Genomic DNA, 26,823 nt, shown 5'->3' with positions numbered 1-26,823 from the left:
CATCCTGAAGCCTCCCCATTCCCTAAGGAACACATTAGGGGGGACTCAGGGATGAGCAGTCGACCCAACGTGCCCACCACACACTGGGCCAAACACTCACCCTGGTGCCTCCCCCCTTCCCCAAGGAACACATTAGGGGGGACTCAAGGATGAGCAATTGACCCAACGTGCCCATCACACACTGGGCCAAACACTCACCCTGGTACCTCCCCCATTCCCCAAGGAACACATTAGGGGGGACTCAAGGATGAGCAATTGACCCAACGTGCCCATCACTCACTGGGCCAAACACTCACCCTGGTGCCTCCCCCATTCCCCAAGGAAAACATTAGGGGGGACTCAAGGATGAGCAAATGACCCAACGTGCCCACCACACACTGGGCCAAACACTCATCCTGAAGCCTCCCCATTCCCCAAGGAACACATTAAGGGGGACTCAAGGATGAGCAATTGACCCAATGTGCCCATCACACACTGGGCCAAACACTCATCCTGAAGCCTCCCCATTCCCCAAGGAACACATTAGGGGGAACTCAGGGATGAGCAGTCGACCCAATGTGCCCACCACACACTGGGCCAAACACTCATCCTGAAGCCTCCCCCATTCCCCAAGGAACACATTAGGGGGGACTCAAGGATGAGCAATTGACCCAACGTGCCCACCACACACTGGGCCAAACACTCATCCTGAAGCCTCCCCATTCCCCAAGGAACACATTAGGGGGGACTCAAGGATGAGTAATTGACCCAACGTGCCCACCACACACTGGGCCAAACACTCATCATGAAGCCTCCCCATTCGCCAAGGAACACATTAGGGGGAACTCAGGGATGAGCAGTCGACCCAACGTGCCCACCACACACTGGGCCAAACACTCATCCTGAAGCCTCCCCATTCCCCAAGGAACACATTAGGGGGGACTCAGGGATGAGCAGTCGACCCAATGTGCCCATCACACACTGGGCCAAACACTCACCCTGGTGCCTCCCCCATTCCCCAAGGAACACATTAGGGGGGACTCAAGGATGAGCAATTGACCCAACGTGCCCACCACACACTGGGCCAAACACTCACCCTGGTGCCTCCCCCATTCCCCAAGGAACACATTAGGGGGGACTCAGGGATGAGCAGTCGACCCAAAGTGCCCACCACACACTGGGCCAAACACTCACCCTGGTGCCTCCCCTATTCCCCAAGGAACACATTAGGGGGGACTCAAGGATGAGCAATTGACCCAACGTGCCCATCACACACTGGGCCAAACACTCACCCTGGTGCCTCCCCCATTCCCCAAGGAACACATTAGGGGGGACTCAGGGATGAGCAGTCGACCCAACGTGCCCACCACACACTGGGCCAAACACTCACCCTGGTGCCTCCCCCATTCCCCAAGGAACACATTAGGGGGGACTCAAGGATGAGCAATTGACCCAACGTGCCCACCACACACTGGGCCAAACACTCATCCTGAAGCCTCCCCATTCCCCAAGGAACACATTAGGGGGAACTCAGGGATGAGCAGTCGACCCAACGTGCCCACCACACACTGGGTCAAACACTCACCCTGGTGCCTCCCCCATTCCCCAAAGAACACATTAGGGGGGACTCAGGGATGAGCAGTTGACCCAACGTGCCCATCACACACTGGGCCAAACACTCACCCTGGTGCCTCCCCCATTCCCCAAGGAACACATTAGGGGGGACTCAAGGATGAGCAATTGACCCAACGTGCCCACCACACACTGGGCCAAACACTCACCCTGGTGCCTCCCCCATTCCCCAAGGAACACATTAGGGGGGACTCAGGGATGAGCAGTTGACCCAACGTGCCCATCACACACTGGGCCAAACACTCACCCTGGTGCCTCCCCATTCCCCAAGGAACACATTAGGGGACTCAGGATGAGCAATTGACCCAACGTGCCCACCACACACTGGGCCAAACACTCACCCTGGTGCCTCCCCCATTCCCCAAGGAACACATTAGGGGGGACTCAAGGATGAACAGTCGACCCAATGTGCCCACCACACGCTGGGCCGGTCGCCCCAATTCTTCCCCAAGGAGCACCTAAGGAGGAACTCAGGGCTGAGCACTCAACCCAGTGTGCCCACCACACACTGGGCCAAACACTCACCCTGGTGCCTCCCATTCCCCAAGGAACACCTAAGGGGGAACTTGGGGCTTAGCAGTTGGCCCAGTGTGCCCACCACACGCTGGGCCAATTGCCCCAGTTCTTCCACAAGGAGCTCCTAAGGAGGAACTCGGGGCTGAGCAGTCAACCCAGTGTGCCCACCACACACTGAGTCAAACACTCACCCTGGTGCCTCCCCATTCCCCAAGGAGCACCTAAGGGAGAACTCAGGGCTGAGCAGTCAACCCAGTGTGCCCACCACACACTGGGCTAAACACTCACCCTGGTGCCTCCCCCATTCCTCAAGGAACACCTAAGGGGGAACTCAGGGCTGAGCAGTCAACCCAATGTGCCCACCACACACTGGGCCGAACACTCACCCCGGTGCCTCCCCCAAGGACCCCCTAGAGAACTCCTTGCCAAGCAGTCTTTCTTCCTCGAGGCCTTCCTCCTGGCGGCAAGCATTTCCTTTGAAACCTTTGTCCCCATCCAAACTGCTTGCATCGCCTTTCAAGTATTTCTTTAAGCTCAAGTGATCAGTCATGTCCTATATGGTGTCTCTATTTACAGGAGCCCGCATCAGGAGTTGTGTGAATTGGGTGTTCACCACTTCTGCCAGAGAGTTTCTCACTCTTTAATTCAGCTCTGTTTTTCTTTCTGTTCCACTCCTTTTCAAAGTTTTCTACATACTCCTCGTCCTCTTTCAATTTTTCCTTCAATATCCAGTATCTTCCTGCTATTTTGTCAATAATATCTGTGACTCCATTCTCATCCTCTAATTTCAGAGAGTCCATCCAGCTGCATGTCTCTGTGTTTCTCTTCGTCCCAGTCTTACCACCCATTCTTTCTGCATGGGAGACCAGATTTTCGGTTTCATTTTTGTGTTCCTCAAGGCTCTCTTCCCTCTTTTCGGACTCTGCAATTTCTTTCAGTAATTTTCCAGTTTCTTCTGTCCCATTATCTTCTCTCACCTGTTCTGTGTCCTGGTCTTCCCTCTTTAATATTTCACCCTCCGTTCCACACGTCGACCAGGATTTCTTCTCATTTTTCTCCTTTAGTCTTTCAAGGCTGTCGATGAGTTCACTTTTTTCTTTCTTAAGTTTTTTTATTTCTTCCCCGAGCGTCGATTCCACCAACATTTTCTCCTTCTGTACGTTATCAATCAGTTTTGCGTGCTGGACTTTGTCTTCATTGATTCTTTTCTGCAGAGACGCTAACTGAAGGTCCTTTTGCTGAACTTTATTGGTCAGTCTGGTCATCGCCCCAATCACAATCTCTTTTGTAATTGCCTTACTCTTCTTCTGGTAGCTTTGGACATCCTCTAATTCTTGCATTTGGACAGTCAAAAGATTGCTTATCACCTTCCTCTTATTTTCAAGTTCCTCTTCAAGGTAAGCTGTATATTCTTTGGCAGCAGACAGCTTCATCTGCTGAGAGTTCACTTCTTCATTTAGAATGGATATTTGTCTGTCAGCTTCATAAATTTTAGTTTGTAGACTTTCACACCTGTCAGCTCTGTCATGCAAAATGCTGTTTTCTCTTGCCAGATGACGAATCTTCTCTTCCATCTTCAGTCTGACATGAACTTCTTCTATCTCTCTGTTCTCGTGTTCTTCAATCTTGCCCTCGAGATAGCACATTTCCTCTTTGTCTGCTCTAGCCCGAGCGTCTGCCGCGGCTAACATCGTCTTCCATTCATCCTCTTGCAATTCCTTGTCCATAAACTTCCTTCGTAGCGTGAGGACAATCTCCTTTGTTTCCTCCAAATGCTTCTGGTCGCTCATTTCACACTGCCTCATCAGTTCGCAGTTCTCTTGTAGGTCGTGTATCTTCTCCCTCTGACGGAAAGCGAGGTCTTCAGCAGACCTTAGCTCCATGTGACAACAACAAAGTTCCTGACGCAAATATGAATTGATTTTCTTCTCCTTGAGCAGTTTATCCTTCAGGAGACGATTTTCCAACTGTAGAGGACTTTTTTCTGTTTCCACATTCACATGAACGTCCTCTTCTTTGGTTACCGCTGCATTCTCCTTTCCGGTTTCTTCTTCCATCTCTAGGTTTCCACTCAACATTTCAGCCTGTTCCTCAAGACGGTCCTTTTCCTCTGCCAAGTGTTGTGTCAAGTCCCACTGGGTTTTTGCCTTGACATTCTTATAACAGAATACAATCTCTCCTAAAGCATGCGCCACAAGTCCTGCTGACAACGCATTTGCATTGGGAGATCCATCGGACTGCAACAAAAAGCCCGCAAAGAAGAGAGCCATAGCAATAGAAGTCACTGCACAAAACATGTTCTTCACTAATTTCATATTAATAGCCATTTATATGCTGTGTACCATTCAAGTCACCTGACGCTTACCCTAGAATCGAAATATGCCGCCGGAACGGTCCAGCTAGCTCTCCGGCTCTTCGAGTCTTCTTCAGAACTCGGCTCCGTTTTCTTAAGGTCGTTCTCCCTATGAAAAAACACTGGAAAATCGACTCTGTGGGTCTTCAGGAATTCCCGAACGTGTCTCCCACGGGTCTCAAGGGCGTAAGGCTCCGGGAAATCTATCCTTTTCCTCAAAGTATCGACTCCTGAAGGTGCCTTCAACGGATCTCAAGGGCGTAAGGCTCCGGGAACTCTATCCTTTTCCTCAAAGTATCGACTCCTGAAGGTGCCTTCAACGGATCTCAAGGGCGTAAGGCTCCGGGAACTCTATCCTTTTCCTCAAAGTACCGACTGTCTCCTAGGCCCAGCCAAATCTTTGAGTCCTGAAATACGACGAACTCGGCTCCGTTCTCCTAAAGGGCGTTCTTGCTTTGAAATAAAATTAAGAAATCGACTCGGTGGGTCTTCGACAGCTCCCCCCAACAAAAGAGAATCTCCTCAAAGGAGTGAAGGAGATTCCATGATTCTCGCCAGCTAACTCCAGGACGAAGCACGATCCTCGAGACCAATTTGACGCAGAGAAAACAGCGTCAGTTTTGATATTAAAGGAATTTCCACGTTTTTATGAAGACAAGAGTCTTTCACGCTTTACATTTCTTTTTTTCTAATTTGTTTATCCATTTTCCCTTCTCCCATTGACTTTTAGCCGCTGATCTTTCCATTATAGTTGTCTTTTCTATTTCTGTTCCCACAAGTACGGTGCACGCACACACACACATACACACATACACACATACACACACACACACACACGTTCTGATCAGAATGATCTACAGTAAATACCTGGACATATCTATGAACGCACGCAATTGCACTCACACATGCTCATTTGCAGTTTCAGCTGATAAGTTTCAAGGATATATATAAATATAAATATTATATATATATATATATATATATACTTATATATGAATTTTTTTTATCACATCACCGTGATTCATATACAAGCATTCAGCTACAGACGTCCTTTAACATCCAATTCGCTATGCCTCGGAAATAATGTATTTTCATATATGTTACCCGAAGGGGAATTTTTCAGTTGATAATAAGTTCGTCGTCTCGTGGGCTCGACCCACCGAAGACAAGAACTCAGGACTACAGTGACGCGAATTTAACCACGCGTGTAGTTCTTGTCTTCGGTGGTTCGAGCCCACGAGACGACGAACTTATTATCAACTAAATATTTCTTCGGGTAAATATATATGAAAATATATTATTTCCGAGGCAGAGCGAATTGATACTGAAGGACGTTTGTAGCTCAATGCTCATATATATATATATATATATATATATATATATATATATATATATATATATATATATATATATATATATATATATATATATATATATATATATATATATATATATATATATATATATATATGTGTGTGTGTGTGTGTGTGTGTGTGTGTGTGTGTGTGTCAAAGGTGCATCCAGGAAAAGGCAGCACGTACATAAAAACAACAGTTTATTTTGCTGACGGCGTTTCGCAATATCTCATTGCATCTTCAAGGCTGTAATTTACAAAAATATAACTTAATATCTTGTAAAAAAGACACAAAATAAAATAATTTAAAAATCACTATGAAGACGGACATGACCCACCTAAACTGAGTTAAAAGAGAAACTAGAACATTTAAAAAAGAGAGAGAGGATAAGTAAAAGTTGAGGTACAGACCAAAATCTAAACAAACGACTTATTATGCTATGAAAACCTATGTCCTTGTATCTGAAAACAGAGCCAGGAGTTAATTTCAAACTTATTCCAAAAAACCCTCTAACAATAGGTTCTTTTTTTTCAGATATAAGGACAGACTGGCCCCGCTTTTGTCATCCAACATCGTATATAAATACATATGTCCCAAGTGCGAACGGGGAGCTTACGTTGGATGCACAAAGCGGTTGCTACAGGTCCGAATCCGCTGTCACCAGAGCGTCAGTTTCAGAACTGCCCAGACAAGAAGCCTCCGACATATGTAATCAAGCGCTGCACTGCAAAACCAACATCAATTTTACAGATTTTAAAATCATATCTTCCACGAAAGACGAGAGGGAACTTACCACTTTAGAGTCCATCATGATCAAAACTACCATCCCCTCGTTAAACACTCAGACAGCCTCCACACAGCTGTTCAGAGCATAACAAGTCGTTTGTTTATATTTTGGTCTGTAACTCAACTCTTACTTACCCCTCTTTCTTTTTTAGGTGTTTTAGTTTCTCTTTTCACTCAGTTTACGTGGGTCATGTCCGTCTTCATAGTGATTTTTAAATTGTTATTTTATTTTGTGTTTTCTTTGTAAGATATTAAGTTATATTTTTGTAAATTACAGCCTTGAAGATGCGATGAGATATTGCGAAACGCCGCCAGCAAGATAAACTGTTGTTTTTATATACGTGCTGCCTTTTCCCGGATGCCTCTTCATAGCTACTATGAAGCTTACAGCTATATGACCTGTTTATATATATATATATATATATATATATATATATATATATATATATATATATATATATATATATATATATATATATATATATATGTATATATATTATATATTTAAGTGTATGTATGTATGTATGTATGTATGTATGTATGTATGTATGTATGTATGTGTGTGTGTGTGTATCTGCTGTCGTGTGTGTGAATTGCCTGTTGGCCCACGATGTGAAATTTGGCAGCTAATATCTCAGGCTATTAGCATATCTAATTACGTATTGAAATAAAGTAAAATCTCCACATACTTTTATCAAATCTCCATAACTGCAATGAGAGAGAGAGAGAGAGAGAGAGAGAGAGAGAGAGAGAGAGAGAGAGAGAGAGAGAGAGAGAGAGAGAGAGGTGGAAAAAGGTTTGCAGAATGCAATTATGCAATGTACAAAATAAAACTCAACAGCTGGCTTGTTTTTGGAGTTCGCCAAATATGAAGGGCCTAAAATAGAGAGAGAGAGAGAGAGAGAGAGAGAGAGAGAGAGAGAGAGAGAGAGAGAGAATTCTCTCATCACTTCTGACAGCCATATATTGCATTATCGAGAACGAAGAATAAAAAGATGTGGGAAAAAAGGTTTGCATGAGCATTGTTTTCTTCACCATATGAAGACCCTACTAAAACACTGAGAGAGAGAGAGAGAGAGAGAGAGAGAGAGAGAGAGAGAGAGAGAGAGAGAGAGAGAGAGAGACCCTTTGAATTTTTGATTTTAAGAGACCTTTTGGCTCTTTTGATTATGGACTGATGGCTCTTGATTTTCTCCTTCGGGACCCGACAGGAAGGACATTTCAACATAGAAGCAAATTAAGGCTGGGATGTCACCACCTACGTCCCACGACAATCCCCTCCGGGAGGAGGAGGAGGAGGAGGAGGAGGAGGAGGAGGAGGAGGGGAGAGGAGGAGGAGGAGGAGGAGGAGGAGGAGGAGTGACTACCTCCCTCTCTCTCCGGGCCTTCCCGGGGACATTGAGTTCCTGGGATTCGGAGGCGTGGAACCGGATTGAGCATTAAGGCTTCTGGAAATTAGGAAACGCCGGTGATGATGATGATGATGATGATGATGACGGGGGCTTCTGGAAGGTCAGGTCACGTGGGCATTTGGGCATTTCCAGAGAAGATTACTGAGGGACATTTGCCTCCTGATGAAGAGTCAAACGAGTGGGAATATAAAGCAAACCACTGAAGAACATTTCAGAAGCGAACAGATTCAAAGGAAGAACAGAAGAGGAGAAGGGCATCTGGTAGGTCAGGTCACGTGGGCATTTGGGCATTTCCAGAGACGAATATTACAAAACATCCACCTTCTGAAGAACAGTCAGACGAGTGAGGATATTCAAAACTTTAAAGAACATTCCAACATTCCGTAAGTAAATAGATTTGGAGGGAGAACAGAAGGGGGTTCCTTCCCCCTTTCTCCTACACCCTCTTTGCTGCTCCTAGACCCCTACCCCCTTCCCCCACAACCTCAATTCCCCCATCCTTATACGACGAAGCGCAATTAGCGCGGCGGAATAGCATCCGAATGACGGGGTCTGCGCTCACTTAGAGCCACATGTGGGAAGTGTTCTGGCGATGGCAGCTACCTCCTCATACCCGTCCGTCCGGGTGCCCCATGCCCACATACCCACCTACCCACCGAACATGTCTCCTACTGCATCGCCGCCGTCGTCAAAATCCCTCCCAATGACTCCTATCCCTACCCTCTACCCCCTTGCCGATGCCCTGCCCATGCCTATGCCCATACCCATGCCCCATGCCCACATCCGACGCACGCAACGCCGCATGTAAACGTGTCTCCTTCTTCGGTGTCGCGGTTTGTCCTCCGATGGTGGAGACGACCGACCGAGTCCCGGAAAACTGTTGGTTTTCGTATTTGTTCGTAATTTTTTATTTTGTTTTGTGGATCTGGCAATTTTTTTTTGTTTCTGTTTATGTTTTTGTTTCCTGCCGTATTTTGTCGGTTTCGTTTGTCAAATGCAATGAAGGTTTGATGATCTGATGTATGTATGTATGTATGTGTGTGTATATATATGTATATATATATATATATATATATATATATATATATATATATATATATATATATATATATATATATATATATATATATATATATATTTATATATGAGGATGTGGCGACTCCCACTCTAGCAATATGTACCAGAATTCGACGGACATACGTGCGAATGAGCGGGAATAGATTTATGCAATACCTCATTGTTTTCTTTATTTTGGTTCAGAGTCTGCAATACTGCAAGTATATTTATATATAGGCTCACAGTTAAACTACACACATGTATATAAATGCCCAATGTACAAGTATTATGTATACTGTATAAAGATATACATATGAATACATACATTATATATATATATATATATATATATATATATATATATATATATATATATATATATATATATATATATATATATATATATATATATATATATATATGATTAAAAATGATTTTTGAATTCTCAAACTGATCCTAAACCCAACAAGAATCTTTCTCTCTGTCACACACTGTACAGACCTTCATCCCAGATTTACAGAGAGAGAGAGAGAGAGAGAGAGAGAGAGAGAGAGAGTTTATGATAGTCCCGATAAAAATCTGTATCTTTAGGCAGCGAGTTTCAATTTTTTTTTTTTTTTTTTTTTTTTAGACGGGAATGTGTTTTATTCTTTTTGCCCAGAACCCGCAAGGTGTCTTTTTTTCTATTTTCTTTTCTCTATTTCTTCTTTTCGGGTCTTTTTCTATTTTCTCTATTTCTTCGTTTTGGGTCTTTTTTTCTATTTTCACTATTTCTTCTTTTCGGGTCTTTTTCTGTTTTCTTTTCATTATTTCTTCTTTTTGGGTCTTTTACTATTTTCTTTTCACAATTTTTTTCTTTTCGGGACTTTTTTCTATTTCGTTTTCACTATTTTTTTCTTGTCGGGTCTTATTTTCTATTTTCTTTTCACATTTTTTCTTTTCGGGGCTTTTTTTCTATTTCCTTTTCACTATTTCTTCTTTTCGGGTCTTATTTTCTATTTTCTTTTCTCTATTTCTTCTTTCCGGGTCTTTTTTCAATTTTCTTTTCTTTATTTCTTATTTTCGGGTCTTTTTTCTATTTCCTTTTCTTCATTTCTTATTTTCGGGTCTTTTTTCTATTTCCTTTTCACTATTTCTTCTTTTCGGGTCTTTTTTCTATTTTCTTTTCTCTTTCTTCTTCTTTTCGGGTCTTTTTTTATTTTCTTTTTACCGTTCCTTCTTTTCGGGAGAAGCTTCATGTTCGTGTAATGCAAATTTTATATGAAGTATTTTTTTTCTGTCACTTATTGTCGAGTGTTTTGGTTTGTCCTCATACACACTGACATTTTTCATTACCTTTTGATGAGATACACTCTATGAGAAGTAATTACATACGTGGGTAACAATGTAATTAGAAATATATGCAAATGATATGGGTAACGCTCTGTAAAAAGTAATGTACATAGCCTGGGTGGTGACTATGTAATTAGAAATATATAGCAAATGATATAGAAAGGTAACTGAGTTACTCTATAAAAAGTAATGTACATAGCCTGGGTGACAATGACAATGTATATAGTAAAAGATAATGTAACACTATAAAAAAATAATGACAATGTATATAGAAAGATATGTAAATAATGTGAGTTACTCTATAAAAAGTAATGTACATAGCCTGGGTGACAATGTATATAGAAATATATGTAAATAATCTGAGTTACTCTATAAAAAGTAATGTACATAGCCTGGGTGACAATGTATATAGAAAGATATGTAAATAATCTGAATGGCACTCTATAGAAAGTAATGTACATAGCCTGGGTGACAATGTATATAGTAAGATATGCAAATAATCTGAGTAATACTCTATTGAAAGTAATGTACATAACCTGGGTAAGAATGTACATAGAAATAAATGTACCTAACACAGGTGACAGTGTATACAGAGAAATGTACATACCCTTGGTAAGACTGCATAGAGAAAGACACGTACAGTACATAACCGGGGTAACAATGTACATAGAAAAAAATGTACACATACTGAACAAAACTGTACACAAAAGGAAATTTACATAACCTGAGTAACAATTTAAACAGAACGAAACGTGAAAACACTGAAGCATAATATTAAAAAAACTAATATTAAAAATTAATATTAAAAAAACTTTCATATTGGTCAAGGCACATTCAAGGAAAGGCTTTAAATGACCTGTCACTAAACCGTTGAATGGTTCTCTCTTTTAACTTTTCTGAATTGATCATTCCTGACCATTTGCTTATGCTCTAAAAAGCCTAATTTTAACCCTGACAGCTGTTCTTTTAATTTCTTTTCCAGTGAGAAAAAAATATGTTCATGATTTTTAGTTGTAATAAGGTTCTTGAAGAGACCTGGTGGAAGGCGAAATTATCGAGCTATTAGAATGCTTTGTTCTCTTTTTTTTTTCCTGTGGACTATATTAACATAACCTGGTTAACAATGTGCATAGAAGAAATTTATAAGACACAGGAAGTAAAGTGTCACGGATTTAAACTATATAAGCCTATACAGAAAGGTAATGATACCAAGACGAAATCATCCCTATTTTTATGATTATTGTATTGATGATGATGATGATAACAAGACGAAATCATACCCAGTTTTAATGATTAATGTACTGATGATGATAATCATACCTAAACGAAATTATCCCCATTTTTCATGATAATGATACAGTTTCAATGATTAATGTATTGATAATAATGATAAAGACGAAATTATCCCCAGTTTTTTATGATCAATGTATTGATGATGATAATGACATCAAGAACGAAAGTAATACTGAATGATGATTTAAAGTTAATTCATTTCAGTGAATTGCTTTTCATTCAGATACTTCTGCGATAGATCGAAGCCACAGATAATTACTAGCAACAGAAATTAATCTGCTGAGATATTCTTCTAAATATATTATGTTGATCTCTTTAGGTTACAAGTCAAGACCATGGATCTTCTAAAAAATCAATTAAGACTGAAAAGTCCACCTAGATCAGTGGTTCTCAACCAGGGGGGAATTTCAGAGTTTCAGGGGGTAATTGTGACCACAGACTGGCAGGCTCAAACTGGCTCTAAGACCACACAAAACGTAGTGTGCACTCCTGAGAGGTCATGCTGGGCTTTCTCTCCGCTAGCCTGTGTTTGTGTTAGTGTTTTGTTGCATATGATTTGGAATGCACCTTTCCAGGCAGACAATTTTCGAAAGGGGGTTGGGTGGGGGGTGAATGACATTCTGACATATGGTGAGAGGGTGCATGGCCCAAAAAAGGTCGAGAACCACTGACCTGGATAATAAATAAAATAAGAATTCTCTTAAAATGGCAATCAGATTACGTGGGTCTTCCTAGTATAAATCAGACTGTTTCGTTTCACTGAAGTACTTTTTCAGTTAAATGAATCTTCTAATTCTTAAACTGAATTAGAAGGAATTTTCGGATCACCAACTGGATCAGAGACAACTTGGATCATCTCAGATCAACAGTCAGACTGTGGGGATCCCTGGATAAAATTTTACATTACAAGGATCTTCTAATTCACAAACCCAGAGAACCTTGCAGATTAACTTTATGACAGAAGCTGCTTCTTAGATCGGTTATCGTATTAAGTGAATAATTTGGATCGTATACACTGGATCGCCGTGTTGATTTATTGGATATTTCGGATCGTACACTTGGTTACATATATTCTACCATTCTTTTAACTGATTGCCCAGATTTTCCTTATAAAAAACGAGTCTTACCGAGAATCAGGACTATCTTAACTAGCAAAAATATTGTTGCTTATCTTAACAGCAAACAGGGCTTTCTTGCTTAATGCTAAGATTATCTTAATAAGAAATGATGGCCTTCAAAACCAGTTGCTAAAGTTAATTTAATAATTAGCATTATTAGGTAACAAGAGCCTAGTGTTTAATACTGTCACAGTTTCATAAAACTTCTGTACTGTAGATAATCTTTCTCCCATTAGTTAATAATTTTCGGACTACATTTTCTCTCTCTCTCTCTCTCTCTCTCTCTCTCTCTCTCTCTCTCTCATTTTTGTTTCGTCTCTTAGGGTGCGTCCATACTACAGTGTACAATGTCATAAACATAAGTCGATAACTTATCACATACACATCGCAAGCAAGCTGAAAACAATTCAACGACTCATTGACAATCTTAGCCAGTGCATCATACAATTAATTCTCCGCTCCAGGTTGTCGACTTGTTTACAGAATGTTCGTGAGAAGTATGCGACAATTTGCCGACATATGTTGACGACATTTTGTACTGTAGTAGGGATGCAACCCTACAGAGGGAAAAGCTTTAAGCTCCAGTGCTTCATACAATTAATCTGTCATTTACCAAAGATGCCTTCTCAAGGTCGCTGACTTGCTCCCAACATGTTTGCAACACATATGCGACAAGTTTCCAACACATGTTGACGACATTTTCACTGACTTGTTGCCAACATGTTCGTGATAAGTATGCAACAAGTTTCCGACACGTGTTGACGACATTTTCACTTACTTGTTTCCGACATGTTCGTGATAAGTATACGACAAGTTTCCAACACGTGTTAACGACATTTTTTTAGTGCACTCTCAAAGCAACCTTCCAAAGGAAAAATTTTTAATCTCCGAATTGACTACACTCTCGAAACCACGACAGTCCCGGGGTTCAGTAGAAAATGGCCGCCATTTTGAAAGACCCCAACTCCCCGGCCGTCCGGAGTTGGAGATTTTCTTCTTCCTAGAGTCGAGTCATCGCTGTAATCATTAAATGTATTGTTTTAGTTTTATTGCCCTCATCATTTTCCTTTGTGGATGATGGCGATGATGATGGGATTTTCTCTTATTTTTTTCATGACTGTGTCATCACTTCCATCTTTGTAAATACAATAATAATAATAATAATAATAATAATAATAATAATAATAATAATAATAATAATAATAATAATCATTTGGAGCCCTTAAAATATTTTAATTTCACGGAACTTTGGCTGTTATACATTAACACGACTGCAGATGTTGAATATCTGCACCTCTTTATCTATCGTTACATCTGTCTATCTACTGTATATTATGTATTTATCTATCGTTATATACCATATATCTGTCTATCTACTGTATATTATGTATATAATTAAATATATATATATATATATATATATATATATATATATATATAATGTATAGATATGTATAGGTAGATAGATAAAAAAGAGAATGTACGGATATTGAACGTCGTTTTACTATTTATGTATAACAGCCAAGTTCCGTGGCATAACAAAATGTTAAAGGCCAAATATTATGACATAAAAGCAAAGTTAATTCAATAATAATGTGAACCATTCTGGATAACACTTAGGACATAAAACTAAAACAAAAATATTGTAAGCAGGGCCGTTCTTTCTATTATGTGAAATATTTTGTATGAAAATTTTGAATAAAATTGTGTAAATTGTAGTATTTTATGTACTTGTTTCCTCTTTTACGTCTAATTTGTTATAGCCCTAAAAAATATATATATACTTCCGACTCCTCCCGACCGCCTCCGCCTTATTTGGGCATTTCCAAGAGAACTGGTTCGCTATAGCAGATTTTTATTTTATGCCAGCACAGGCAACATACAGTAACAAGTAAAAAATGCGCCGAACTTTCTGCGGCGCAATTGAGTTTTCTGTGCAGCCGCTACAGCGTGTAATCAAGGCCACCGAAAATAGATCTATCTTTCGGTGGTCTCGGTGTAATGCTGTATGAGTCGCGGCCCATGAAACTTTAATCACGGCCCGGTGATGGCCCGTCCTATATCGTTGCCAGAAGAACGATTATGGCTAACTTTAATCTTAAACGAAATACAAAACTACAGAGGATAGATGGCTGCAATTTGGTATGTTTGATGATGGAAGGATGGATGATCAACATACCAATTTGCAGCCCTCCAGCCTCAGTAGTTTTTAAGATCTGAGGGCGGACAAAAAAAAAGCACGGACTGGCAAACAAATAGCCATCTCAATAGCCCTCTTTTACAGAAAGCTAAAAGCGACTGTTTACGACCTATTTTCAAGCAAAACTGGAATGCAATGCTGTGCAACACGTAGAGAATGTTCCGCGCCACTGAGGACGCCAGGATGCTAAACAAGGACCCACGAAAAAAAAAATTCAGGATTGACTGACGGGAAAAGTATACCTTGCCTGGGCTATGTTGGGGAAAGACAGTTATACGCATGCATGGTACAATAGACGCGTTTCGTCTACGCTATGACGCAGCAGACTTATCGCAACAAGCGCGTGGAATGATGGAATATCATATTAAGTCGTGCGTCTTTCCTTGTTCAGGATGCTGATACTCTACGCTTTTTCTATTTATTTATTAATGTGTTAATTGAGTCTTTCTTTTCCAGTCACTGGTTTCTTTGTTTGAGATACCCATACCCTTAGATTTTCATCTGTTTATTTATTTTGTTAATTCATTTGTTTTTTCTAATAACTAATCTCTCCTGTTTCAGATACCTGTACTTTTCACATATTTATCTACTTATTTATCGTGTTCATTAATTCTTTCTTTTCTTATAACTGACCTCTTCTTTCTGAATTTCACATCTTCGGATTTTTTTTTCCTTTTAAATGAACACCATATTCTTTACTCTTACAACTGTTCTCTATTTATTTATCAATTTGATAAATTACGTTTCTTTTATAGTAACTGATTTCTTTTCTCTGTATTTCCTATGACCTTCTGTTACTTCCTTCAAATGAGTACCATGTTCTTTGGAAGCTTCTTGAATTTCAAGTCAGTGGCCATTGTGGTGGGTTTGTTCCACATGAGTATGGTTCATCTCCTGAATAATAATGATAATAATATCTAGACATTCACGAAAAGTGAACGCTGATGCATACCCAACCGAACAATCAGATTAAACGAACTTTATACAATGATTTTCTTGTACTGCACATGTAAACTGCGAGTGAAATCTGGCAATCCACCTTGTATTACAAGCTTCACGCAAGAGCTACAGACACAGTGGATGTGGTACTTAGGTATCTGATTGCCCACTGCCCACTCCGAGGTATATCTCGGGGCTTTTCATTACGCTACTTCGTAACAGTCCAGAAGTGACCAAAAAAAGGGGCACCGTTCTCTTCCTGTAGTGGCTAGAGTTCGGCTCAGGAATGGAATGGACCTATGAAGTCCTTCAGCGCTGGAAAAGAAATTGAGAGCAGAAAGGTTTGAAAGGTGTAACAGGAGGAAAACCTGGCAGTTGCACTATGAAATAATATTATTGTTAGGAGAGGGTGGTTAGCAAGATGGAAGAAAGATATGAATGAAGGTTACAGTTAAAAGAATGAAAGGGGTTTCAGCTAGGGGCCGAAGGGACGCTGCAAAGAGCCTTTAGTAATGCCTACAATGAACCCCGTGAGGTGCACTGACGGCACTAAATTCGGCTTAGGTAAGGTTTGGTAACAGAGGTGATAAATTGAATTTTGAGTTGAATTTTGAGTTGATGATCTCCTAAAATACTTGTTTGAATGTGTAATAGTTAATCTGAGGTCACAGAAGAGGGAGGATTAGAAGAAGCTGGCTATGGTAAATCACACACCTATTACCACTTCATGTACGTATTAATACACTGATTAAATACTATAAAGATATGGAAATTGCTGTCCAGTGTGATTTAAAAATTTCGAATACGGAGAGAGAGAGAGAGAGAGAGAGAGAGAGAGAGAGAGAGAGAGAGAGAGAGAGAGAGAGAGAGAGAGATTCTCCGAATATAATACAACCAAACGAGGAGAGTACGGGGAGAGTAAAATATATAAAACCTTTTGCATATAAATAATTCTCATTCCCATCGAGAGAGAGAGAGAGAGAGAGAGAGAGAGAGAGAGAGAGAGAGAGAGAGAGAGAGAGAGAGAGAGAGAGAATTTTGTTTTGGCGGCGTAATCACAGCTATCTGTTTCCAATGCATTTATATCTTTCAATTTCTATTCAAACCTTTTTAGAAAATAGTTTTTATCATCAATATTTTTCAGGCGTTCGAGGAATGGATGTTTTGAATAGCCAGCCATCTGTACCATTCAATTTTCATACAGGCTGTTTATAAAGTTTATCATTTATTCATCATTTTGAGACATGCAGCTCTGAATAGCAACCGGGTCTGAAGAACTTGATCCTCTCTCTCTCTCTCTCTCTATTGGAGTTAGAATTAAATGCAAAAGGTGTTACGTAGTTTCTTACCTATGTTTTCTCCTGGGTTGTTTGTATAAAATTCAGATCATCACTCTCTCTCTCTCTCTCTCTCTCAGCTACGACACTTGATTCGATCTCTTGGGCTTGGGGTCAGTCAGTCCGTCAGGAACCGCGCAGGTGATTTAGGAAATACCTCAACACATTTTTTTTTTCCTAGTCCCCTTGTTTCTTTTTTGCTTTCTATCCTTTCTCTTTTTTTCTCTCTCTTTTATACCTTTTCGTTTTTTGTGACCTTTTTTTTATTTTTCCATCGGTCACTTTACCGTGTAAGTGGCGACGTTTTGTAACTTCTGTTTCGTTTTGTGCTGGAATTACTGCATTGCAATTTCCGTTTTTTTCTTTAGCTCTTTTTTTTATCATCAGCTTCTTCTTCTTCTTCTTCTTCTTCTTCCTCTTCTTCTTCCTCTTCCTCTACTTCTTCTTCCTCTTCTTCTTCTTCTTCTTCTTCCTCTACTTCTTCTCCTCACATAACTTATTTTTATATACATACACTTTCTGTTTTCAGAACAACGGGATAAAGTCTGATTCAAGGTCGATTTTTCCGAAGGAATTCAAGCATATAATGTATTTCATTACTAATGCGTGTATGTACGTATGTGTATATATACATACATACATATATATACATATATATATGTGTGTGTGTTTGTGTACCAAGAAAAAACGAAACCTGGTGTTTATATATATATATATATATATATATATATATATATATATATATATATATATATATATATATATATATATATATATATATATATATATATATGCAACTGTCTCCATAGGTAAGAAAAACACATGACGAATGTTTCCTCATAAAACAAAAGAAATACATACAAAAACAAGCAATGACTGGCTCCCTTACCCCCTCCCCCCAAAAAAAAACCCTCGAAAACAAGCCAGTTTTTCTTCTCAACCGTCTTCCTAAATCTAAAAAAAACAAAAATTAATGTTTCCTCATAAATATAAAATAAATTCATTAAAAAAACATTTAAGCCAGTTTTTGTCAATCGTCTCCATAAATAAAAAAAAACACAAAAAAACCACGTGCCGAATGTTTCCTTATAAAACCAAAGGAATACATAAAAAAACAGGCAAGGATAGCCATCTATCTCCCCCCAACAAAAAAAAAAAGCGTTCAAAAACAATCCAAGGTTTTCCCCCTCAACATAAATCATAAATAAAAAAAAACGAACACGAAAAACGCGTAACGTTTCCTCAGAAAACAAAAAAAAATGCATAAAACAAAATACTGGCAAAGAAAACCACCTCCCACAAAAAAAAACTAATAAAAGTGAAATTTTTTTCATCATAAATAAAAAAAACTTCAAACACAAATAACAATAACGAAATAAATCAAGCAAGCACAGAAGGGGAAAAAGACAAAGACGACGTCCCCTAAAAAAATAAAAGCCAGTTTTTCCTTCAACAATCATCAATTAAAAACCTACAGACAAAAAACAATAAGAAACAAAATCAAGCAAGTGTAGAAGAAGTAAAGGAGAAAGAAGGACCCCCTAAAAAAACTAAAATACCCAGTTTTTTTTTCTTCAACCATCATCATCAATTTAAAAAATTACATAAAAAACAATAACAGAAACAAAATCAACCAAGCGTAGAAGAAAAAAAAGACAAACTAGGTCCCCCTAAAAAACTAAAATACCAAGTTTTTTTTAACCATCTTTATCAATTTAAAAAATTACATAAAAACCAATAACAGAAACAAAGCCAAGCAAGCTTAGGAGAGGAAAAAGACATAGACCTCCTCAAAAAACTAAAATACCCAGTTTTTTTCCTTTAACATCACTTTTTAAAAATTACACACAAAAAAAAAAACAGAAACAAAATCAAGCAAGTGTAGGAGAGGAAAGGAAGAAAGATGGACCCCTAAAAAAATAAAATACCTAGTTTTTTTCCTTTCAACCACCATTAATCTAAAAAAAAATACATAAAAAAACAATAACAGAAACAAAGTCAAGCAAGCGTAGAGAGAAGAAGAAGAAGAAGAAGAGGAAGAATTAGAAGAAGATGATGATGATGATTGCATTACACGCTCACTCTAAATCAATTGCCGCCAAGCGCCGATTGCCGTACTCCCTATGATTGATGGCTCGCACGCTTTGCTTTCCGAGAGAGAGAGAGAGAGAGAGAGAGAGAGAGAGAGAGAGAGAGAGAGAGAGAGAGAGAGAGGGGTGGGGTCCTTTCTCATTTATCATTTATACGTTATCTCATGTCATTGGCGAGAGAGAGAGAGAGAGAGAGAGGGGGTCCCTTATCATTTATATCGTTATCTCATTGCTGTTTGCTTTGTGAGAGAGAGAGAGAGAGAGAGAGAGAGAGAGAGAGAGAGAGAGAGAGAGAGAGAGAGATGGGGGGTCCTTTCTCATTTATCATTTGTATCAGTTATCTCATTGCGCTTTGTTTTCAGAGAGAGAGAGAGAGAGAGAGAGAGAGAGAGGGGTGGGGGTCATCTCTCATTTATCATTTATATCGTTATCTCATTGCGCTTCCTATGTCAATGCTAAGTGGAGAGGGGAGGGAGGTGAAGGGGAGGGGGGGTCGTAGGCCAATTTATCACTTTGCCGAAATTGCCGCGTGAAATACGACCTTGAATCTTTTTTCTCTTCTTCTTCTTATTTTCCTTCTTTTTCTTTTTCTTCTTATTTCCCTTCTTCGTCTTCTTCCTATTCTTCTCTTCTTCTTCCTTTCTTTCTATTCTTTTTCTTACTTTCCTTCTTTTTCTTTTTTCTTCTTTTTCGTTTCGTCTTCTTTCTATTCTTCTCTTCTTCTTCCTCTCTTTCTATTCTTCTTCTTCTTCGTTCTTACTTTCCTTCTTTTTCTTTTTCTTATTTTTCTTCTTCTTCTTTTTCGTCTTCGTCTTCTTTATATTCTTCTCTTCTTCTTCCTTTCTTTCTATTCTTCTTCTTCTTCTTCGTGGATTTTTTTACCATTTTTCTTTCCCGGGGCGACTCTAAAATTGTTTTTTTTCCCTATCGGTTTTTTTTGGGTAGGTCAGTAGATAAGGGAGCAGATGGAAAGGTTAATGGACATATATTATATAATAAGTACATAGATAAAAATATAAAAAGCCTTGAGTTTTTTTTTTCTGCCTTTTTTTGCTACGATAGATAGATAGATAGATAGATAGATAGATAGATAGATAGATAGATAGATAGCCGGGTAAATTGTTAAGATAAACACAGAAATAAATAGAGTGATATAGATTCATTTTTTCTCCTTATGATTAACCATCATTTTCTATAGTTCTTACCGAGATAGAAAGATAGAATAACTGACAGACAGATGAATGAATACATATAAAGATAGACAGATAGAAAGGCTGATTGATAGAAAGATGACTGCAGTTTTTTTTTTAATATCAAAACTGAGAAATGCCAGAACAGACAGATACCAAAATTAATGTTTACCTTTTTCACTTACGTCACGATCAGAAATAATTATCCTCCATTTTTAGCTGCGACAGAGAGATAAGGTTTCCTGTCATTTCTTCTGAGACAGAAAAACAGTAAAATAAAAAAAAAACTAGACAGGAGTCAAAACACACATGCAAAACATAGATGTTTACAAGTTGGTATGACCCCTGTTCTGGGAGACAGAAGGACAGAGCCACCAGCTTCCCTAGAACCACTGACAGCTAGACAGACAGACGGGGGGAGGGAAACAGAAGCAGCCGAAATCCCGTCGCCCGGGCAAGAGACAGCAGCAGCAGCAGCAGCGGCAGCAGCAGCTGTCAGACAGGGGGGGGAAAAAAAGGACTCACTCCATTTCATAAGGCAGACCCAACAATTATGTCGAATCGACATAAAACTGGTAGCGGCGGACGGTCGTATATCCCGGAACCATCAGTTCTTGTGTATCATTTCGCGTTATCTCTTGATTGCGCTTTTAAAGCGCTTGTCCTTTTTCCTGGGCGGGGAGGGGGAGGGGAGAGTGTCCCAAACGCCAGCAGCAGCATTAGCAGGAGCAGGAGCAGAAGTAGGAGCATTAGCAGGAGCAGGATCAGAAGCAGGAGAAGGAGCAGAAGCAGAAGCAGGAACAGAAGTAGGAGCATTAGCAGAAGCAGGAACAGAAGTAGGAGCATTAGCAGGAGCAGGAGCAGAAGCAGAACATCAGAGCTGAAGGATATATATGCTTCTGCTTCTTCAGGAAGAGATTCCTCTCTCTGCCTTTTTTATTAGGAATGAAATGGAATATAAAAGTTGCAGGAAGAGGAGCAGTAGCAGAAGCAGAAGCAGGAACAGAAGTAGGAGCATTAGCATGAGCAGGATCAGAAGCAGGAGAAGGAGCAGAAGCAGCAGCAGAAGCAGAAGTAGGAGCATTAGCAGGAGCAGGATCAGAAGCAGGAGAAGAAGCAGAAGCAGGAACAGAAGTAGGAGCATTGTAGGAGCAGGATCAAGTAGGAGAAGGAGCGGGCAGGAACAGAAGTAGGAACATTGCTTGGAGCAGAATCAGAAACGGGAGAAGGAGCAGAAGCAGGAACAGAAGTAGAGCATTAGGAGGAGCAGATCAGAAGCAGGAAGAAGGCGGCAGAACAGAAGTAGCAGCATTAGCAGAAGCAGAATCAGAAACGGGAGAAGGAGCAGAAGAAGGAACAGAAGTAGGAGCATTAGCAGGAGCAGGATCAGAAGCAGGAGAAGGAACAGAAGCAGAAGCAGGAACAGAAGTAGGAGCATTAGCAGGAGCAGGAACAGAATAATGAACAGGAGCAGAAACAGGAACAGAAGGAGGAGCATTAGCAGGAGCAGAATCAGAAGCAGGAGGAGCAGAAACAGAAGCAGGAACAAAAGTAGGAGCAGAAGCAGACGCAGAGAGCAGAAACAGGAACAGGACAGCAGACCTGAAGAATACGCTTCTGCTTCCACAGTAGGATCCCTCTCTCTGCTTTTAAATCAGGAATAAAATGGAATATAAAATTCAGGCCAAAGGCCAAGAGAATACGAACTGGCGTATTGTAAAAGGAATGGAAAGGGTCGCAGCTAGGGGCCGAAGGGACGCCACAAAGAACCTAAAGTTTTATACCAGGGAATATTTAGGTGGCAAAAGGTATTTTAGACGGGGTAGTCGATTATACAGATGATGTTTTTGCGTCCAGATTCATTTTGTAGATCTATTGTAGGTACTGTATTCATTTAACCAAAATGCAACAATGCAAGTGTCAAGATACTAATATGAGGTACAGAACCAACGTCTCTCTCGCACAAGACGCAAATGAAGAAGCTTCGGATCGGCCACCACTTTATCGTCTTAGAGTCGCGCATGTTGATTAGCGCATAAGCATTTTTAAGACGAGTAAAACGCAACAAGCGTCGTTTTAGATTTTAACATCCAAAATAGGCGATAATTCTTCAGCGGCTAAATGTCTCTCTTTTCCATCAGAGGTCAAAACTTGTTCATCATTGTCTCTGTTCTTCGTCTTCTGCTTCTTCTTGTTATTTATTTCATGTCCTACATTTTCTCCTTTAATTATTTTTTTTTTCTTCAGGGAATCTCAATCTCTTCATTGTCAGTCTCTCTTATCAATTTTTTTCAATTTCATTATCTCATGTTTTTTCTCACTTTATTGTCAGTCTTTCTTATAAATTTTATTTATTTCATTATTTGTTTTTCTCACTTTATTGTCAGTCTTTCTTATCAATTTTTTTTATTTCATTATTTTATCTTTTTTCACTTTATCGTCCGTCTTTATCAATGCATTTTTTCATCTCATTATTTTATCTTCGTTTCTCTCAGTCCCTCTAATTCTTAAATTTCCTCTCTTCTTCATCCAACGCTTTCTTTTCTCCTTTCTCCTAATCTTCCCTTACTCTCACCTCCTTTCATTAAAGTCGTCTTTATCTCCTTTCCTTTGCCATAGTTAAAAAAAAAAACACTGCTTCTCAGTCCAATTTTTTTTTATACTTCCTGAGACTTCGATAATCACTGACCATACTGAAAAAAAAACACTCCCTTTTCAGCCGTGGCTGTTGTTTATTTTATTTAAGTTGGCTTTATGACAGCACGGGCTCTTGCTCATAGGGCAGCCAGTAAGAAGAAGCCGTGATTCCAATCCCCTTTTACAAACACAAAATCCGGTCAGACAGGAAATGAAATCCGAAAAACTAAAAAAAAAAAAAAGTTCCACCACCACCGCCAATCCCCCTTCCCCCACCCCCATCCCCGCCACAAGTACAGAGGAGAGAGAGAGAGAGAGAGAGAGAGAGAGAGAGAGAGAGAGTGAAGACCAGAGAGAGAGAAATCACGTGAATACCAAGCAAACTTGTGGAAAATTGTATGGCAAAAACAATAAAATATGGAAATATCGAACTGATGATAGAGAGAGAGAAAGTAATACACACGTGAACACCAAACAACTTGTGGAAATTATAATGGCAAAAATAATAAAAAAAGAAAATTATCGAAATTGAGAGAGAGAGAGAGAGAGAGAGTAATACACACGTGAATACCAAACAAATCCTGTGGAAAACCGTACGGCAAAAACAATCAAAGACAATTATCGAAACTAATGAGAGAGAGAGAGAGAGAGAGAGAGAGAGAGAGAGAGAGAGAGAGAGAGAGAGAGAGAGAGAGCAGCAACAGCAGCTGTCAGGCAGAAGGACAAAAAGTAATAGCACAGCTCAAGGAATTGATGTTCCATCGCGCTAATCTGCCAGCATCCATTTGCAGACTCCGGCGGTAATTCGTACCTTCGGAGGATAAGGGTCCCCATTCACGCCCCTCTCTCTTCCTCTGCTTGAGCTGGATCTTGTCCCAGAATTACCCCCCTTACCAACACCCCTTCACCCAATCCCCACCCCCGTTTTTTGGGGCTTCCTACCCCTAGCCTGTTAATTTCTTCTCAAAACACTAGCGGGATCCATAAGCCGAGTGGAGAGAGTAGTCTTCGCTAATTCTAATGGTGGAGATGTTAAACAACGTCCCGAAATAATAATGGCGTGGTTTCGCGTCGAAATGGGCTATTTTTTTTTCCTTTTTTTCACTATTCCTTGGCTAAATGCTATACCATCTCGCGAAAATACTGGCGGGATTTCGCGCGAAATTGCTTTCCCTCGCGTCCCTAGACTGGCAATCATGGCGAGAAGTGACATAATCCTGGGAAAAATAGGCGGGGGAGAAAAGAGGACTTTTTTTTTTTTTTTGGCAAAACAATGAAGTACAGTAATGTGTGTTGTGTGTGTGTGTGAGTACAGAAGAGCATAAACAGTACCTCTAACTCGTTTCCTTAACGGTTTACCGTCCCTAATCCTAAAGAAGAAGCCGATGAATCAAGGAATGAATCAGGTTGCGATCTCTATAGTCAGCCATGTTAACCAGGCCTGTGATATGATGGCTCTCTCTAACTCACTGACTTGTTAAGAGGAATTTACGACGAATCTCTGTCCGTTTCTGTTTGCGCGCACTCTGTTGTCTGGCGTTGCACGTGAGACTTGTCAACAGAGCCTACATTTATTCTTGGGTCTTCCTGGGCCTATTTTTAGGAAAATAACAGTTAGGCCTACAGTAAGATTTGGGAAATATTTTGACCCTGTTTGAAGTCGTTGAAAATATTGAGAATTCAACAGAACACATTTACTTGTCAACAGAACAGAATTACTCTTGGGTCTTCCTGGGCCTATTTCAGGGGAAATAAGAGTTGGGCCTACAGTAGGCTTTGGAAATCATTTTGGGCCTGTTTTGAGTCGTTGAAAATATTAAGAATTCGACTGAAGTCATTCACTCATATATATATATGTGTGTGTGTGTGTGTGTGTGTATTAAATCTCCATCAGTGTTTTTCACGCCTACCTTATCGCAATATTTTAATTGAACTGTTACATATATATATATAATATACATATATATATACATATTATAATATATATATATATATATATACTATATAATGTAATACGTAATGTATGCATATAACGCGTGCGCGTGCGACGGGCAGAGAGAGAACAAGAACAACAAATTAAACAACCTTTTACGAACCATCACGCTCGCTAGAAAAACAATCAGATTTCAGATCACTGAACCTGAGAACAACCATCTACTGCAGAGCTGTTTGGCTGTGGTCTGTTATTGTATGACTAGAATAGAATATATGCAATTTAGGCAGGTGAGAAAGGTGCAACAGGGGAGAAAACCTTTAGCAGTTGCACTGTGAAACAAATTGGGAGAAGATTGGAAAGTAAGAGGGAAGAGGGAATATGAATGGAGGTACAGTAAAAGGAATGAAAGGGTTGCAATAAAGAACCTTTAATATGCCTACAGTGCACCCACGTAAGCACCACTGTGGTACTATCCCCATGGAGAATTTTAGGTGCAATTTATTTCTCAAACCAAACGGTTAGATGATTGAATTCACCTATTGATATAGATGTTTCTGATGTCATTCTCTGACAGTCTCGAGGCGTTATGTATAAAAGTTACAAATATTTGTTTTAACATCAGTGTCAAAAAAAAAAAAAAAAATATATATATATATATATATATATATATATATATATACTATTACGATCGCCTCTCGAGATGACAGGTTCTAAACAGAAACAAGCAATTGGGCTGTAATGACTGATTGAGAGGTGACAAATAAAGGAGGCAGAACAAATACAAAAATTTACCTTAATATTAATTTATTTACACAAATTACAAGTGAGTCAGGTCCAGGGAGAAATAAACTTAAAATCAACAAATCAATAAACACGTGAGACAAATAAATTAAAATTACAATTAAACAACTCAAAAGAATCATAATAATACACAGGTGGCAACAGTTCAAAAGAATCATAATAATCCACAGGCAGCAATTGAGAATTTTCGGTGCAATTTATTTCTCTAACCAAAAGGTTGGATGATTGAATTACCTATTGATATAGATGTTTCTGATGTCATTTCTTTCTGACAGTCTCGAGGCGTTATGTATGAAAGTTGCTAAATATTGTTTTAACATCGGTGTCAAATAAAAAAAAAATATATATATATACATATATACATACATACATACATACATATATTTATATATGTATATATATATGTATATTATTCATGTATGTATATATATATATATGTATATATATACATATATATATATATATATATATCTATATATATAAATTACACGTGCGTGTGTGTCCTATCACGTCGGACAGACTCCAAGAAAAACAAATTAAACAAACTTTTACGAAGCATCACGTCCGCTAAGAAACATTGTTCCTCGGCGCTGTAACATACCAGGGAAACTGACAAGCATTGTACATTGTTCCCATCTTACCCCTGAGGAACACAACCAGGTTTCAGATCACAGCAACCAAGAGTCACTTCGCTTGACCGGAAGACCGGTTGACTGATCCTGTTATTTGGAAAACTGACTGATTCGTGGGCTTCAAACACTGTAAGGCACCTTGATCGTTTATTTATGTTATCATCTGTTTATTTATTTATCTTTTTTTCTTTTCTGATAACTGATCTCTTCTTTCTGAATTTCCTTTTGT

General features: G+C 39.5%; 3 protein-coding genes across 3 annotated transcripts in view; all 3 read right to left on the bottom strand.

Moving 5' to 3' along the window:
* LOC136841426 (pyridoxal phosphate homeostasis protein) overlaps positions 1 to 26,823 on the bottom strand; it is a 251,700-nt gene that overhangs the window by 163,426 nt on the left and 61,451 nt on the right. The gene's annotated exons all lie outside the window — the stretch shown is intronic.
* On the bottom strand, positions 2,694 to 4,454 carry LOC136842164 (golgin subfamily A member 6-like protein 25). Its single transcript, XM_067109525.1, has one exon. The coding sequence runs from the start codon at positions 4,452 to 4,454 to the stop codon at positions 2,694 to 2,696; it is 1,761 nt and encodes a 586-aa protein (XP_066965626.1).
* LOC136842163 (uncharacterized) overlaps positions 21,860 to 26,823 on the bottom strand; it is an 11,187-nt gene continuing 6,223 nt past the window's right edge. The window contains exon 2 of the mRNA XM_067109524.1: positions 21,860 to 22,234. Coding sequence (XP_066965625.1) covers positions 21,860 to 22,234 — 375 coding nt within the window. The remainder of the gene's footprint in view (positions 22,235 to 26,823) is intronic.

The sequence above is a fragment of the Macrobrachium rosenbergii genome, chromosome 9 (assembly GCF_040412425.1).
Source record: "Macrobrachium rosenbergii isolate ZJJX-2024 chromosome 9, ASM4041242v1, whole genome shotgun sequence".
NCBI lineage: Eukaryota > Metazoa > Arthropoda > Malacostraca > Decapoda > Palaemonidae > Macrobrachium > Macrobrachium rosenbergii.
The sequence above is the reverse complement of the archived record's forward strand: the minus strand, read 5'-3'. Positions and strand labels throughout refer to the sequence as shown.